Below are 17,318 nucleotides of genomic sequence, written 5' to 3' on the forward strand. Positions count from 1 at the left end.
CATAGTATAATTATATGGTTTATGTTGATAATTTATAGTAGTATAGTTATATGTAAATTACATAATATAATTATATATACTTAGTTTATTTTATTGATATGATTTTGATATTTAAAGACATTAACTTGAATAATTTATTATTTTTAAGTAAAAACTTTCAGTCTTTTTTATATTTCAGCTTATGAATCTATAATAATTAAAATTTGTTTAATAATTATTTTTAATAGTTAAATAAAATAGAAAATATTTTTTTCAATAATTATAGCATTGTTAATAGATTCAATTTTCAATCATACAAAACTAAATTGACAAAATGTTTTAAAAGATAAATATAGTTTAAGTTCTTTGATAAAAATGAATAAACCAAAAACCGATAGAATATAAATTGAATCAAACCAAAATATATATGGTTTTTATATGGTATCAAAATTTTATAAACTAAAATACCAAAAAGCCGAAACAGACCACAATCCAGATTAAACAATTCTATTTTAGCTATATAATAACTTTTATACCGGTCTCATTCTATGTTTTGCGTTGATGATGTTTTAAGGGCATCTCCAATCCAACACTATTTTTACTCTAAAATGGAATAAAAATGAATATAGAATAACAAATGTTCCAACCCAACTTCATATTTTACTATATTTGGAAGTTTACTCCATAAATGGAATAACCTATTTTTATTTGTTCATGACTTTGTTATGGAATGAATAATGAAGTAGGATTAGAACAATTTTACTTCATATTCACTTTTATTCTATTTTAGAGAGAAAATGAAAGCTGTAACGGACCCTGCGATCACCAAAAGGCAAACATCCAAAAGTAAGGGGCTGTTTGTTTCACCATTTGTCATTTCCATTCAGATGATTCATTTATATGATCTATCTAGATGATCCATTCAGATTTTTGTACATGTTTGTTTGTTCATCCAGATATCTCATCTAGATGAAATATCTAAATGAATCATATGTTTGTTTCTTTGTTTCCATTTCCATTCAAATGAGTTTAGTAAATAAATTGCCAAAATACCTGTGTTAGTTTAATCATATGGTTAATTATTTAGTTTAATAATTTACATTAGAATTATTTCAAAATTAACAAGTCCTTTTGCGGTTTGGGCGGAAAAACAAGATTTTTTGGTTTTAGCGGACAAACACATTTTTTGGTTTTGGTGTGAAAATACAAATTTTTGATTTTGGTGAGAAAACACGTATTGCGGTTTTAGCAGGAAACACGTTTTTGCGGTAATGATATTTTTCAGCTTGGCGGGAAAACGAGATTTTTCGGTTTTGGTGGAAAAATAAGATTTCGCGGTAACGATATTTTTCAGCTTGGCGGGAAAACGAGATTTTTCGTTTTTGGCAGGAAAACACGTTTTTGCTGTTTTGGCGGGAAACGAGATATTTCGGTTTTGGCGAGAAAACGAGATTTTTTTGGTTTTGGCGGGAAAACGAGATTTTGTTGTTTTGGCGAGAAAACGCGTTTTGGTGGGTAAACGAGATTTTTTGGTTTTGGCAGAAAAACGAAATTTTACGATTTTGGCGGGAAAACGTGTTTTTGTGGTTTTGGCGGGAAAACGAGATTTTTTGGTTTTGGCGAGAAAACGAGATTTTTTCGGTTTTGGCAGAAAACGAGATTTTGTGGTTTTGACGGGAAAACACGTTTTTGCGGTTTTGGCGGGAAAACGAGATTTTTCGGTTTTGGCGGGAAAATACGTTTTTGGCGAAAATGCGTTTTAGCGGGAAAACGAGATTTTTCGGTTTTGGCGGGAAAACGTATTTTTGCTGTTTTAGATGGAAAATGATTTTTTTTTTATTTTGGCGGCAAAAGCGTTTTTTGTGGTTTTGGCGGAAACACATTTTTGTTGTTTTGGCGACAAAATACGTTTTGACGAGAAAACGAGATTTTTTTTTGTTTTGGCGGGAAAATGCGTTTTTGCGGTTTTCGCTAGAAATTAAGATTTTTTCGATTTTGGAGGGAAACACGTTTTTGCGGTTTTGGCAGGAAAACACGTTTTTGTGATTTATGCGGAAAAATATTTTTTTCGGTTTTGGCGGGAAAACGCATGTGACATTTTTGCGGGAAACACGTTTTTGCGAGAAAACGAGATTTTTAGTTTTGGCGAGAAAACGAGATCTTTCGGTTTTGGTGGAAAAAAATGTTTTTGTATTTTTGTCAATTTTTAGGTGTGACAAAATAATATTATATTTAGATTTATAATTTGTGAATTACATTAGAAGTATAATAGACATTATATCATTTTGAATGAATCATCTCCATTCAAATGATCCAATTTGGTTCATTTGAATGAACTTTAAAATTAAGCCTAGATTTCCAAAAGTCATCCGAATGATCCATGTGAATGAGTTGCAATTTTACTGTCTAAACAAACAAAACTCTTATCTTCATCCAAATGGTTTATTAAGATGGAGAAACAGACAGGTTCTAAGTGTACTTTTCGAAGCTTCTAGGTCCATCACGTACACCTGCATAAGTGTTTTCTCAAACCCCCAAAAAAATCATCGCCAACATAAATATCGGGATAAATTTCAAATATTTCCTACTCCTAGAAAATGTTGGAATAAAACGATTAAAAGGTTACCACAAAATTATGGAAAGTCGGCAATTTCAGCTAAATGACCGAAAATTATCTTCGATTCTCCAACGGGTTATCTTTACCACCCACGTGTCAACACCATCTCCTAGCGCATCATATGCTGTATTAAAATACAACACTGTCCCTTGCGTAGCCGCGTCTACTTTTATCAGTTCTAACGAAAGGAGGGTATTATATGTCATTTGACATCTACGCTCAACGACTATAAGAGAAACACCTTAGTTTTTTTTTTGTATTCATTGCTTGCTGTCGAGAAAACATAGTGAGAAAGAGAGACAAAAATGGCGACGGTACCTCTGTTCACCAAGTTTCCATGCAAAACTCTATCTCCAAGCTCCTCCAACTCTAAACTCCAATCAAAAGCTCCGACTCTAGTGCCCGTAAACCCAATCAACCGGCGGTCGGAGGTTAGAACCACTGTCCATCGGCCAGATTTCAAGGTCCGAGTTAGCGACGTTAACGACGAGTGGGGTCCTGATGCATCGGAGAGAGGCTCTAACGTATTGGTGGCCGAGAAAGTAGCAGAAGAAGCGATTGAATCCGTGGAGGAGACGGAACGGCTGAAGAGATCGCTAGCGGATACTTTGTACGGAACAGATCGAGGTCTTAGCGCATCGAGCGAGACAAGAGCCGAGATCAGTGAGATGATCACGCAGCTCGAGTCCAACAACCCTAATCCAGCTCCCAACGAAGCTCTGTTTCTCCTGAGCGGCAAATGGATTCTGGCGTAAGTTAAATTATGCGGTTGGTTCGGTTTAGATAATTCATTTTTAATTAGTTCGGTTCACCTATAATTGTGCCAAATTGAACCGAAAATAATCCATTTCGATATTCGGTTTGTTCAGTAGGTTTTCTGTGGTTTGGTTAATTCGATTCAGAATTTTGCTAAAAAAAATCGGCATGTTGGTTGTAGTTTTTTGAATAGTTGAACCAATAACCGATTTGTTAATAAAATTGCTGGAACCGAGTTGGCCTAGTTATTACTAATCACGTGGTTTAACTTAGATAGAGAAAGCATCCAGCCATGTCATTATGTCAAGAACTTAATCCTCAATGTTAATGTTAATTTCCTTTGCAGTTACACATCGTTCGTTGGTCTGTTCCCGTTGCTCTCACGTAGAATCTCACCGCTGGTCAAAGTGGACGAGATCTCACAAACCATTGACTCCGACAGCTTCACTGTACAAAACTCTGTCCGGTTCGCTGGTCCCCTTGCCACGACATCGTTTAGCACCAACGCTAAGTTCGAAGTCCAGAGTCCTAAACGCGTCCAGGTTGATCATCACTCATCACCTAGAACCGAAAATATCTAATGAACGTTTTGCATAACCTAATTGATTGTTTGCTTGTAGATCAAGTTTGAGCAAGGTGTTATCGGGACTCCTCAGCTAACGGATTCGATAGAGATCCCTGAGTTCGTGGAGGTTCTTGGTCAGAAAATCGATCTCAACCCCATTAGAGGATTACTCACGTCTGTCCAGGACACGGCTTCTTCAGTGGCTAGAACCATTTCAAGCCAACCACCGTTGAAATTCTCTTTGCCTGCAGACAGAGCGCAGTCGTGGCTCCTCACGACTTATCTCGACAAAGACCTTCGGATCTCAAGAGGCGATGGTGGAAGCATTTTTGTGCTTATCAAAGAAGGCAGCTCTCTCTTAAACCCTTAAAAAACATTGTAAAGTAAAATCTATATAGAACCATGTCTGTATTTAATAGTCTTGTAAGTGTTATTGTTCGAGTGTTATGATGGTTGTTGTGTTTTCAGGGTTTAAATGTTTGATAATTTTGGCTTATAAAGTTGTAAAAGGTCTCTGATACAGTATGTTATTACTTACACAAACTGATTTTGTTACAGAACATGGTATCTTCTTACAGAAACTTCTGATCTTTGCTTCTCTTGTCTCTCTGATCATCTCTAATTGCTTCTCCTGAACACTGGAATGCTTGTCTGATTCAACGGAAGATTAAGAAAATGAAAGGCTGCAGCCTCCGCTCCGTTGCTGCAACAAGGCCTTCTTGCATTCCAAGGCCTTCTTGCATTCTGCCTCAAGTTCCTAGAGCATGCCCATCAATAAACTTGTCCATCTCGATTCCTCACATAATTTTTTTGATTATTTTAATTTTTTTTTTGTTTGACTTTTTCAAAAAAGAAAAAAAAATTATAGCCGAACCTATCGCGAATCGCTTCGTGTCGTGGGTCCGCGTAACAGTGACGAATCGAACCTCTACCTTCCGGGTTCACCTCCTCTTCTTTATTATATTATTTTTTTTGTTTTAAAAACGTGTGAACTCCCTTTATAAACCCTTAATGGACATGCTCTTATAACTCTTAAACCTTTTAATTCTAATTAATCAAGTTTTCCCAAAAAAAAAATACTAAAAAATCTGGGTATAAAATGATTATGTAGATTAGAGAAAAATGCTATGAATTTTCTAGCATAATATTAAAATGAATCACATTGAATGGTTTAGGATGATGAAATCAAATGTTAAATTTCACAAAACATAAAAATGTCGATTCATACATCTATCTATTTACCATTTTTCATAACTTTTAATAGTATAATTAACCAATCTTAAGAATAATATTTTTATTTCTAAATATGTTATAGTAACATAAAATATACATACTATAACAAGGATTTTTAGTGCTAAAAAGAAAATTAAAACAAATCTTACTCAATTTTATTTAATTGGGTTAGAGTGCTAATTTTGAACATGTGAAGTATAATTTTTCCGTGTTGTAATTGTATTTTAAGATTTCCAATAACAAATCATTCAAATTTATAAATCTCTAAATCAATGTTTACCTATAGTATTGTTTTTATTAACGTAGATGGATAGTCTAGTTTATTAAGAGCATGATTGGTTCAAACGGGTGCGGCTGCGGGAGAGTTTACGGAAGGTAGTTACGGTGTCTCCCGGTTTCAGAAATTAGTACGTTTACGGGATACTTATACTGGTTAACAGTAACGGTTGAATAATAAATTAACAATATTTATATTTTATATAATCATAAAATATCAAAATCATAATATTATAATAAATATAAAATTATATTTAGAAAGTTATAGTTTTAAATTTCTAAAAATCATAGAATTTTTTATTTTTTTATAATATTAATTGAAAATAGATATGTTTTAGTATATTTAAAATTCAAATTTAAATTTTTATTGAATATTTTTATTTTTGTATTTATAATATTTTTAAAAAAATATCCTTCCACAACCGTTCCTAATCACAAACATTAACTGGACTAACTTTTAAATTTAAAAGGTTTAAAGCGATTTGAAACAGTTTAGGGCCTGACTGGTGTAACCGCAGCGGTTGCGGGAGTTTGCGGGTGCGGGTGGTTGCGGTTTTAAGCGTTTTCTAGAGATTTGTACGACTGGTACAACTGTTAGAAATTGTTGTGTTTGCGGGACTCTTACGACTGGTAAACTACCAAACACAACATCTGTTAAATAATAATTTAACAATATTTACATTTTATGTAATTATAAAAATATTAAAAATCATAATAATATGATAAATATAAAATCTATATTTATAAAATCATATTATTCAATTTTAAAAATTTATAGAAAATATTTTAGTTTTGAATTTTTATAATATAAATTGAAATATAATATGAATACATTTTACAATTTCTATTATTTCAATTGAAAATTTTTATTGGATATTTTTAGTATTATTTTTATTTATTCTGTTTTTAAAGAAAAAAAATTTACCCTCCCGCAACCGCAAACGCTAGCTGGAACCAGCTTTTGATTTTAAGAGGTTCGGAGCGGTTTGAAACGATTTGTAGTGTTTTCTGTGATTGTTTCGAAACGCCAACAATCGCTATGAACCGCAAAAGCTGCGTTTGCGGGTGGTAGCGGGAAAACCAGTCAGCACCTTAGAATAGTTTGAGTGATTGTTGCAAAACGGCAACAATCGTAGCTAACCATAAAAATTGTGTTTGCGGGTGGTAGTAAATAAGACTAGTTTAGAGATTTTCAAGTTTAGAATTTTTTACTGAATTAAAATTTTGTTGAACAGTTTTAAGATTAAAAATAATTATAACAAAGATAATTTTTTTTCTTTTTGTCGACTGAAATTTCATTAACTTAGTCCAAATGGGCTTTGATACAATTGATCAGTTTACAAACGAGGCCCAAGAGACATTAGAAAGTTTACAGTCCAGTTTTGGAGAAAGCATCGGGATAGTTCTACGATCTACGCGTCTTCCAAATGCTTGACTGTAGCCACGTCAAACAACACGCGTCGCTCATGCGTCAAACGACAATCTCGGCCGCCGCACGATTCCTCTGCCACTTCCGTTGCAATGCTCCTCCGTCTTGAAATCCGATCTCAGATTTGGCACCACGTTCTTCCCGATCTGAAGACACTTTCCACTCCAACCGCAACCTCCTGAACAGAGATATCTTCTTTCACCATTGATTAAGTCCAGGGAAGCTTCAGTTTGCTTGAAGAGAGAACATTTGTTGGACTGCTATAGCACCAACTCTTCTTGATTTCTTCCGAAGAAACTGAAAAAATCCATCAAACCCATCCACTTCTCTACTAGAGATATAACTGGCTAAATCAAACAAAGGAAGACTGATTTTCTGGAGAATTGATTAAAGTGAAATGGTTAAAAAGAGATCTCCGATCAATTGGTCATTGGGATCCATATAAGCCTCAGTGGAAAGTGATTTAAAACATTCCTCAGCGAAGATAAAAGATATAGATTGAACATAAGTTTCGATGAATTAACTAAAAAAAACACAACAAAATACATCGCCAAAGCGAAAGCATTGATCCGCAATGGAAAAGTAAATCGGCTAACCCGAAGTACAAAGGATCTTTATATTACAGCAGAAAACAAAAAAAGAAAATGGGTGGCGACCGGTGGCGTAAGAGCACACCGGCCACCGAATGCAATTCAGTTTTGAAAACCTAGTGAGATGTTAGAGAGTTTAGAGAGAAAAAGACTTGAAAAATCCAAAGATAATTAGAAAATATCTTTGAGTAAAACTATATTTTCCTTTTCGAAAAGAATAATAATAAGAAAACCATAGTTTAAGCAAATTATGATCACACTTTGGCATATTGGAATGTTCGGACATTTTCATTACCGTACTTTGAGAAACTTATCCATACCAAACATTACCTGAAACTTATCTGACACTCGTACGACCTTTTAGGAACACTGTCCAAAAACATCTACACATGGCGTCACAGTATCACTTAACGGGAGACGACGTCGCTGGAATCTCGATCAATCCTCCAGGGAGAAGCCGTGTGCCTTCTGTATACAGTGAAGTCCAAGTGAGTCGTATCGATCACGCGCTTCCACTTCCTTCCGTATTTAAAAGCCCCTTTAAGATCGTCGATGGTCGTCCGAGCTCCGCCGCCGGAAATTCAGGTCAATCAATCAATCATCCTACTGTTTTACTAAACCGGATTATGTTACTTCGAATTTGATCGGTTTTGTTGTTACAGAGGAGATTGCGAAATTATTCCCAAATCTGTATGGACAACCATCGGCTATATTGGTTTCAGACCAATCTAATGATTCAGTTATGTCGGACCGAAAGCTTAAAGTTGGTGTGGTTTTGTCTGGTGGTCAAGCACCTGGAGGACACAATGTTATTTGCGGAATTTTCGGTTTGAACATTTTCTTTAATTTTCTCCTTCAAACCAAAAGCTGAAGAGCTGGTGTGATTTTTAAGTGTCTTTCTTTCTTGCTGTTGGTTTGGTTAAGATTACTTGGAGGAACATGCGAAAGGAAGCAAACTGTTTGGTTTTCGTGGTGGTCCAGCTGGAATCATGAAAGGCAAATACGTTGAGCTCACTTCTGATTTTGTGTATCCTTATAGAAACCAGGTATGGAAATTATGTGCCCTGTGTTATAGAAACGGAGAAGAAACTCTTCTATTGGTTTTTTTGGTTTCGGTTCATCAAAATGTATAAACCAAATGCAAACCGACCATCATTTGGTTTGTTATTAATTTAATAAAAAGATTCTAAAGAATTCTTTGAGCTTTTTGCGGTTTAATTTCTTTAGCTTATTGATGTTTAGACTGTTTATTTTAATTTCAAGGATTTTCAAACTAACTAGAACTTTTTTTTTTCGTTTTTTCGGGTTTTTTCTTAATATGGAATAAGAACCAGATCTGTTTATTTCCTCCTCGGTTCTGTTATTTTGGTTTGGGTTGATTGGTTGAATACTATTAGTTATGTAAACAGTAACACACTGGGAAGCTTGTTAAGACGACAGTAACACAGAGGGAAGCTTGTTAAAATGTCTTGAAGAGTGGTTTGTTAGGAGTAACAAAATTGATCATGAAGAGTTGGCAATAAATGATTTATAAATGAATTAAAGAGTTGCCTTTGTGTTTTCTTTCTTGATGATATATGTTTTGGCATTCCACAGGGTGGATTTGATATGATATGCAGTGGAAGAGACAAAATTGAAACTCCAGAGCAGGTAAACAAGTTTCTTTTTATTTTTTTCTCTCTTTCTTTGACGCTTCTCAAGATCTACAATGTTGGTGGCTTTCATCGATAGACTTAGCTAGCATCGGTTTCCTACATATTGCAGTTTAAGCAAGCTGAAGAGACTGTAACAAAGATGGACCTAGATGGTCTTGTGGTTATTGGTGGTGATGACTCCAATACTAATGCTTGTCTCCTCGCTGAATACTTCAGGTACTTTTATTCCAAGAGTGACCGACCATTAAATAAGTGAATATGAACTTTCTCACTAATATTACAAAAAGTAAAAAAAAAAGACACTTTCTCACTAGTTGAATGGTAATTTTCGCATTCGGTTTCCAGAGGTAAAGACATGAAAACTAGGGTTATTGGGTGTCCGAAAACAATCGATGGTGATTTAAAGAGCAAAGAAGTCCCCACCAGTTTCGGGTTTGACACTGCTTGCAAGGTAAGTAAGTAACTTTGAAATGCAAATCGAAAATGCATCAGTTAGCTTATCAATGGTTTTTTCTTTTTTTTTGTGATTATATTTGTGCAGATATACTCAGAAATGATTGGAAATGTTATGATCGATGCACGTTCCACGGGAAAATACTACCATTGTAAGTTTATTTTCCCCTTAGGAAAATGGAAAACATTATTGATACAAACTACAATTTTATTTTCATCTGTTAATTTGCGGCACATACAGTTGTGCGTCTTATGGGCCGTGCTGCTTCTCATATTACACTTGAATGCGCTTTGCAAACCCATCCAAACATTACCATTATTGGAGAAGAGGTAACTTGCATGCTACTCAAGCTTGTTATTCTTTAGTCTCCGATTTGCTATAAAGCACCGAACATTTTATGCAGGTTTCCGAGAAGAAACTGACTTTGAAAAACGTTACGGATTATATTGTTGACGTGATCTGTAAACGCGCTGAAAATGGTTATAACTATGGTGTCATTCTTGTTCCTGAAGGTCTAATTGATTTCATCCCTGAGGTATCATTTAAATCTTTAGATTCTCCAATAAGATGATTCTTACATCTTTTGTTTTCTCAATGTTTTTGTTCTTCAAATTCCATTTATTTTGCAGGTCCAAGAGCTTATTTCAGAACTGAACGAAATCTTAGCCCAAGGAAACGTCGATGAAGAAGGACAATGGAAGAAGAATCTTAACGAGGAGACTCTAAAGCTTTTTGAGTTTCTCCCCCAAACAATTCAGGAACAACTGATGCTTGAGAGAGATCCACATGGAAATGTCCAGGTCTATTTCTTGGGACCATCCTGTTTAACTAAAAAACCGATAAAAATCCAAACTCAAAACCGGCTCATCTTGCATATGTATGTTAAATCATCAGGTGGCTAAAATAGAGACAGAGAAAATGCTGATTCAAATGGTTGAAACCGAGCTAGAGAAAAAGAAGAAGGATGGTTCATATAAACGCGAGTTCATGGGCAAATCGCACTTCTTTGGGTATATTACGTAACCTATAACATATTTACTAGTCAAAAGCTATATAAACATATAGATTCGATACTAATTAGCCTCCACATATGTTATTTTCGTGCGTATTAGGTATGAGGGAAGATGTGGATTGCCTACAAATTTCGATGCAACTTACTGCTACTCATTGGGTTACGGTGCTGGATCACTTCTCCAGAGTGGAAAGACCGGTTTAATCTCATCGGTTAAATAACCTTTTCATCCTTTTCTTGAAAAATATCATAGAATGTTTCATTATTTCAAGATAACTTATAATTCTTGTTTGTGTTTTTCTTTTTGCAGGTTGGGAATCTGGCTGCTCCTGTTGAGAAATGGACCGTTGGTGGTACACCGCTAACTTCATTGATGGATGTTGAGAGAAGACATGGTAAAAAAATATAAACAATTGTTAAATCTATAATGATATTCTTCTTGTTCAAACATTTATGTTTTTGTGTTGCAGGTAAATTCAAGCCTGTTATCAAGAAAGCTATGGTTGAACTTGAAGGTAAATTTTTTTCACCTCAAAACTTTATCTCAACTCTTTTGCTCTGTCTCACTCATCGCTTCTGATCAATTTTTCAGGTGCACCGTTTAAGAAATTTGCATCGCAGCGTGAAGAATGGGCTTTGAAGAATAGATACATTAGTCCTGGTTTGTTCACATACTCATTCCTCTGCATAAATATTCATTTTCTTCTTTCTTTTGTGTTGTTCTTATGTTAAACTTGTCATTATTTCTCTTGTTGTCCAGGTCCGATTCAGTTCAAGGGACCGGGATCTGATGCGATAAATCACACTTTACTGCTCGAACTCGGTGCTCAAGCCTGAAGAGTTTTGTTACTGTCAGATTCACTCACTTTGTTTGTTAAAAGCTTTGTAGTAAGAATGTTAAATGTTGTGACTTTTGAGTTAAGTAAACCAGCAGGTGATCATTGTGTCGTGTGTTATGATGGATCTTGTAGATGCATATGATGGACTCAAGTGCTACTACATAAAAGCTCCTCAACTTCAAATAAACTTGATTCGGTTTGGATCGCTTGGATCCACCAGAACATCAAATATACATCAATACATGACTTTCTTGAAACTTGGATTTTGAAACACCATGAATTTAGGCAAGTGGGTTCTCAGTGGATATTAATGACACCACTTCTAGTCATATACTCCCTCTGTACCATTTTAAGTGATGTTTAAGGTTTTTACACAAAGATTAAGAAAATGCAAATTTCTATGTAATTTATCTTGGTTACATAAAATTGCATTAAATAAAATCAGTCTAACCAATAAGAAAAACATCTAGTATTTTGTAATTGGTTGCAAATTTCAATTGACATTAAATTTTGTTTAGAAATGTGAAAACATCACTTATTATGGAACAAAATAAAAATGCTTAAACATCACTTAAATTGGTACAGAGGGAGTAGATATTTTCAAAATATTATTTTTTACCACCGTGTAATATTATTTTAACCGAAACCCGCCATATACTGTATATACACCATTTAACCTAATCGTCTTGGGAAAACCTTAGAATTTCACAAGAAGCTCAACGGAGAAATTAAACAATAACGATGCTAAGGCAAACTGCCAGAAGGTCTCTTTTAGGGCTTTCTTCACGAAACTCAACACCATTCCCTATCACTCCTGTCTGTGGAGATCTAGTTTTGAGTTTTACTTGTTAAGTTGGCTCTGATTTAAACATATGAGGATAAGTTGAGTGGTTCTGATTTCAACATCTGAGCATGTACTTTTGTGGGCTATTAACTCAAAATTTTAAAACTGTTCATCTCTTTCCCCTATGGTTTCACCGAATAATTGCTGCTCTAAACGGGTAGGTAGCCTACGACCCCCATATAAATTATTATCTCAAAATCACTTGCTGATTGGTCCTCTTATTTTCGTTACATAATTCCCAAGAGAAGTGCAAACTAAAAGTTAGGATGTGTATTCTTGTCTAGTTGTTTTCTTTGAGTCTTCTCCATTCCCAAAGCATAAAAGGAAAAATCAAGTCATTTTGATCATCCTTTATGTATTCTCTATATTTCTCAATTCGAAGTCAAGTTACAAATTATGATATTCTTATGAAAGAACAGACCAGTCTATGGATTTTATCTGGTGGATTTGCAAATATCTTGGAAGAACAGGGGCAAGTGGATGTACGATTCAAGGAAAATAATTTTCAAGTATTAATTTCACCAAATACTTGGATTGTGGGTTAATCAGAATAAACATATATTTTAATAAAACCTGTTATGTAAACTTTACTCTGAACTACTCCCTCTGTTTTTTAAAGATGTATGTTTGTAGGGTTTCACACATATTAAGAAAACACATTAACTATATATCATTTTTAGAAATTATCAAATTCCAATGCATTTTAACCAATAGTCTTTCAATAAATTCAATCAATTTTATTGAAATTTGCAATTTTTGTATAGAAAACATAAAAAATACATCTTTGTGAAACAATTTAATTTTCTAAAACATCTATCTTTAAAAAACAGAGGGAGTATTAGATAAAAATCCAAATTGTGTATTAACATGATCTTTGGGCAATATATATGTGTATGAGTAATCATTCACTCTTGAGCTAGCTTTTGAGTGTGAGTTATGCTCATCACTAATATAGACAAATATTCATAATAGAGAAAAGAGAAACCGGGGCTATCCATGACAAATTAGATTGGATACAAAATAGATGGATACATTTTGATAGCACGCAGTTGATATCAGCAATGGTGATTGCGCATGTAACTCCCTGGAGTGGTCTATATTAGCAGTCTTTGCCCCAGTGTAAACCTTCACATAGAGTTTGTTCTTCACCCTTGAAGCGAGCTCGTATAGTAGTGATTACCTACATCAAGTGCTACCACTATGATAAGTTACTTTGGTCTCTGGCGGTCCGGAAGCATACTACCACCTATTATTCTCTTCTTCCTTAGCGGCCTACCAAGTCATATCTGCAGCTACAATTCCTCTTAATCTCCAAGCTCATTTCTTGGCTTTGCTCTACACCTTATATGTCTTTAAATCATCACACCAAGCATCTGCATCTTCACAAATCACCAGAAAATATTCAAAACTGTGCAAGAGGCAAGATTAAACCCTAGTATTCTAAAATAGTGGTAATACAAGATGTTAAACTAAAGTGTTTATTTACGATGTAAATGAAGTTATGATAAAATGAAGGGAAAACATGAAAAGTGCATAAAGACAATACATATCAACTCTCCGATGTTAGTTTTTTTTTGTTTTTCTGTAAGAAAACAATCAAAGATAATTGGAAAACATGTTTGAAAGTGGGAACTCATAACCAAAAGAGCCTAAATACATTCCGAAATCCTTAGAAAATAATAACATATTACATATTGCATAAACTAACACATATTTGCATAAACTAACTCTCTTACTAAACCAAATAAAAACTAACATGTTTTATTATACTTTATTTTTCGAGGTTTATCACAACTCAAAATCTTATTCTCTACACTCAAAGTCAAGAATCCGTAAGCTTAAATTTCCATCAGCTCTTATCTTCAATTAATTATTCACAAGGTGTAGTTTCACAAATAAAAGACTTGACATTGCATAAAGCTGCTTTGTTTTGAATACAATAATCATAATCTATATATATGGTACTCTTTTGGGAGAGGTTGTTGTAGCTACATTTCAAGCACTTGTGACAAGTCTACAAAATGTCACATGTCTCGCTTTATGAGGAGTTGATTTGTCAGATTCTCAAATTCTGATTATCTTACATGGAGTTAAGAAGCTAAAATCTTAGACATATCCGATATAAAACACACAAGTTCATTGCTAAAATGATATAGATATATATAGACCTATATCTCCATGTCATCCAACAATATATGTTCCCAAAAAATTGTCCATAAATCCTTGCTCAAATACTGCTCAAAAATTGCCAAAGAACCACGAAAGTATGTATTAATGGCAAAGTCCAACACCAAAAGTTGGAAGATTTCATAAATATATATATATATATATATATATATATATATATATGTAATATGCAATGATTCACTTACCAACAGCTGATTTTATATTAGAAGTTCATCTAATGGAGTTAACCGCCAAGGTTATATCTACGTTTTGATCTGTTACGCTCGTAATACTATTCTATATTTAGATCTGACTAATTTTACATATACACATCATTTCAGTCTTTTTCTTACTTATCAAGTTATGAAGTTGCCGTAGCAGAGCATGTTTGTGTGTTCTTCAGAGCAGCAAGGTGTGTTCATATGCTTATGAAAACATTGACATGTGTAATCTCTGTTATGGAAAAAATCTTATTGCACTCATCTTTATAAGGAGGGCTCATCTGACAATAAATTCCCTTGCAGTTGGATTCTCTTACAGATATCTTGAGGATTTGATGTGAATAGAATGTATTATGGGAGGTTACTAGAGCCACTACAATATTTGGGATATGCATTTCTTTTTTTTTGTGTAACATTTGTTCTTGTGTTTACATACATAATCTGTATTATTGTTTTACTCATTGTCCTATTGCTTATCTTTTTGCATCTCGAGGGGTTTGAGAAAACTGAAACTAGTTGGATTAGACCTAATAGGTATAGAAGATTTGACTCCGGTGCTTGCTATTTGTGCTGTTTTAACAAACTTGGATTTTCATAGACTAATGTAAGTTCTTGGCTTTCTACAGAGAAATAGGAAAACATTTAGAGACTTAATTAGATTCATTTTGTTTTTGGCAAGGCTTGTGCCTCTAGAGTATGCTATGCATGTGGCGAGTGCACATTGCATACACCTACAGTGCTTTGAGTACACGAGTAAGGACATATAAGATGATGCTTTGAGAGAGGTTGTTGAAGCTCCAATACAAGCGTTTTTTGACATCTCTCCCACATTCACATATCTTGTTTATGCGGAGTTCACCTGTCAGACTCTCAATTGCTGCTTATCATGCATGGGCTTAAGATACGAAGATTAGATATATCTGATTCAAGGGGATTTACTGGTAGTTTATAGTGTGAGTACTGGTTTTTAAATTTTATAGTTTCAATAGGTTTCTGACTTCTGTTGAAAAATACAGTGAGTTGATGAATCAGGAGCTAGTACTTGAAGTCTTGGTGCTCAGATGATGCATAGATCTCGAGGAGGTTTGAATGCTGTGTTTTAAGTTCTTTTTAACATTGTATGTATTTATTTTAGCTGAAGATTATCAATGCAGGGTCAACTTGGAGTGTTTTTTTTCATGCATCTAAGAGAGAGAGCATTGTTCTTTCACAAGTTGAAGAACTTGGTAAGAAAATGAAACAGAAACAAGTATGTTTTCCTTTTTCTTTCTTTGATCTAGATTATGAATCTAAAGTGTATGTTTTTCATACTGCCGATGAAAAGTCGACTTCTATTGCCGATGAAAAGGTTGAAGAAAGGATCAAGAAGAAGGGCGATGAATCTCATGTTGTTTCTTAGCATTTGTATCTGATATTATGCATTACCTTCTCTCAGCTTCTCTGGTTAACCTAGCAAAATTCTATATAAGTTTTGGATGATCTTTTTGGAGATTCTGATATGCATTTTGTTTCATTTTCAGCTAATATTTATCATCGTGATCTATACAAATGACTTGTAGTAGTATGTTGTATCTATATGATCCGAAAAAGAAAATTTTCCATAGATCTCACTGCCCAAAAACTGTTCAAATATGGCTAAAGAACCATAATCTCGAATGAATGTATTAATGACAAAGTCTAACATCAAAAGTTGGAAGAGATCATATATATAAGTGATATGATTTATGCATTATCTGATCTATTTATTTAGAAACTTATTTTAGATTTCATTGTTATATTTCAGTTTTCGTCTACTACTAATATCTCAAATCAAACGAAACTCAATTTTATATGTATGGTTTAACCATTTGTTTTTCACGATGGAACAAACCTATACTAACCAAATCCTTTTATTAATCATTTTAAATATGGTTTTGTTGTTTAGATTACTTGTAGACATTCTTATGATCGAAAGAAACTTTTTAATAACCATTTGATTAAATAAATAAAAATTTATTAAAATATTCTCCACAATTCTCTCAATAGCAATAAAATCAAAACAACCAAAATTTGTTAAGAAAACTTAATGATACAGTCCAAAATCAAGTGAAATATATTGACTCTAGATATCAATTTTTCTACAGCTTTATGTTTAGTGCTTTTAAAGCTTCTTCTTCTTGTTTTATCATAGTGCTTTTAAATCTTTGAAATAATTCTATAGTAATAAAATCGAAAGCAAAAGCTACAAATCGACAACTTAAATTTGAAGCAAAAATCCAAATATACAGCCTCTACTAATCAACCTCATGTTCTATGAAACTCGGTTCCAAATTCGAATATTTCGTTAACTTAAGATAATGCATTCTTTTAACAAAATCTTTTAGCAATAACACTTCCAAAAAAATATTTTTATATATATATTTATTTGTCTTGTGGTACATAGCACTTTAATATACATATATATATATATATATAAAATATATGGTTGAACTTGGAAGAGCTAACCTCCAATCCATTATTGTACACTCTTTGCGGATAAGTAGAAGCTACTTGTTACATAACTGGAAATCAAAGAATTAAAGAGATAGGTTAAACGGTTTACTTCATATAAGAAATTGGTGAAAGTAATCTCTCGAAACAGGAGGAAATTGGTGAAAAAGCTATTTCCATTGAGAATGAATAGGTTACAGAGGACTAAAGCAG

General features: G+C 33.7%; 2 protein-coding genes across 2 annotated transcripts; both read left to right on the forward strand.

Moving 5' to 3' along the window:
• Positions 1–2,844: 2,844 nt before the first annotated feature.
• LOC108831780 (probable plastid-lipid-associated protein 1, chloroplastic) lies at positions 2,845–4,479 on the forward strand. Its single transcript, XM_018605293.2, has 3 exons — positions 2,845–3,347; positions 3,699–3,894; positions 3,973–4,479. The coding sequence occupies exons 1-3, from the start codon at positions 2,902–2,904 to the stop codon at positions 4,285–4,287; spliced, it is 957 nt and encodes a 318-aa protein (XP_018460795.1). The 5' UTR covers positions 2,845–2,901; the 3' UTR covers positions 4,288–4,479.
• Positions 4,480–7,744: 3,265 nt separating this feature from the next.
• Positions 7,745–11,507, forward strand: LOC108825561 (pyrophosphate--fructose 6-phosphate 1-phosphotransferase subunit beta 2). Its single transcript, XM_018598873.2, has 16 exons — positions 7,745–8,030; positions 8,108–8,272; positions 8,370–8,491; positions 9,042–9,095; positions 9,210–9,316; positions 9,446–9,551; positions 9,642–9,705; positions 9,795–9,883; positions 9,958–10,089; positions 10,184–10,354; positions 10,449–10,564; positions 10,667–10,778; positions 10,877–10,961; positions 11,037–11,081; positions 11,159–11,227; positions 11,327–11,507. Exons 1-16 carry the CDS (start codon positions 7,835–7,837, stop codon positions 11,401–11,403), a joined length of 1,710 nt encoding a protein of 569 aa, XP_018454375.2. The 5' UTR covers positions 7,745–7,834; the 3' UTR covers positions 11,404–11,507.
• The last annotated feature ends 5,811 nt before the right edge of the window (positions 11,508–17,318 follow it).

This window comes from Raphanus sativus, chromosome 9, assembly GCF_000801105.2.
Source record: "Raphanus sativus cultivar WK10039 chromosome 9, ASM80110v3, whole genome shotgun sequence".
Lineage (NCBI taxonomy): Eukaryota > Viridiplantae > Streptophyta > Magnoliopsida > Brassicales > Brassicaceae > Raphanus > Raphanus sativus.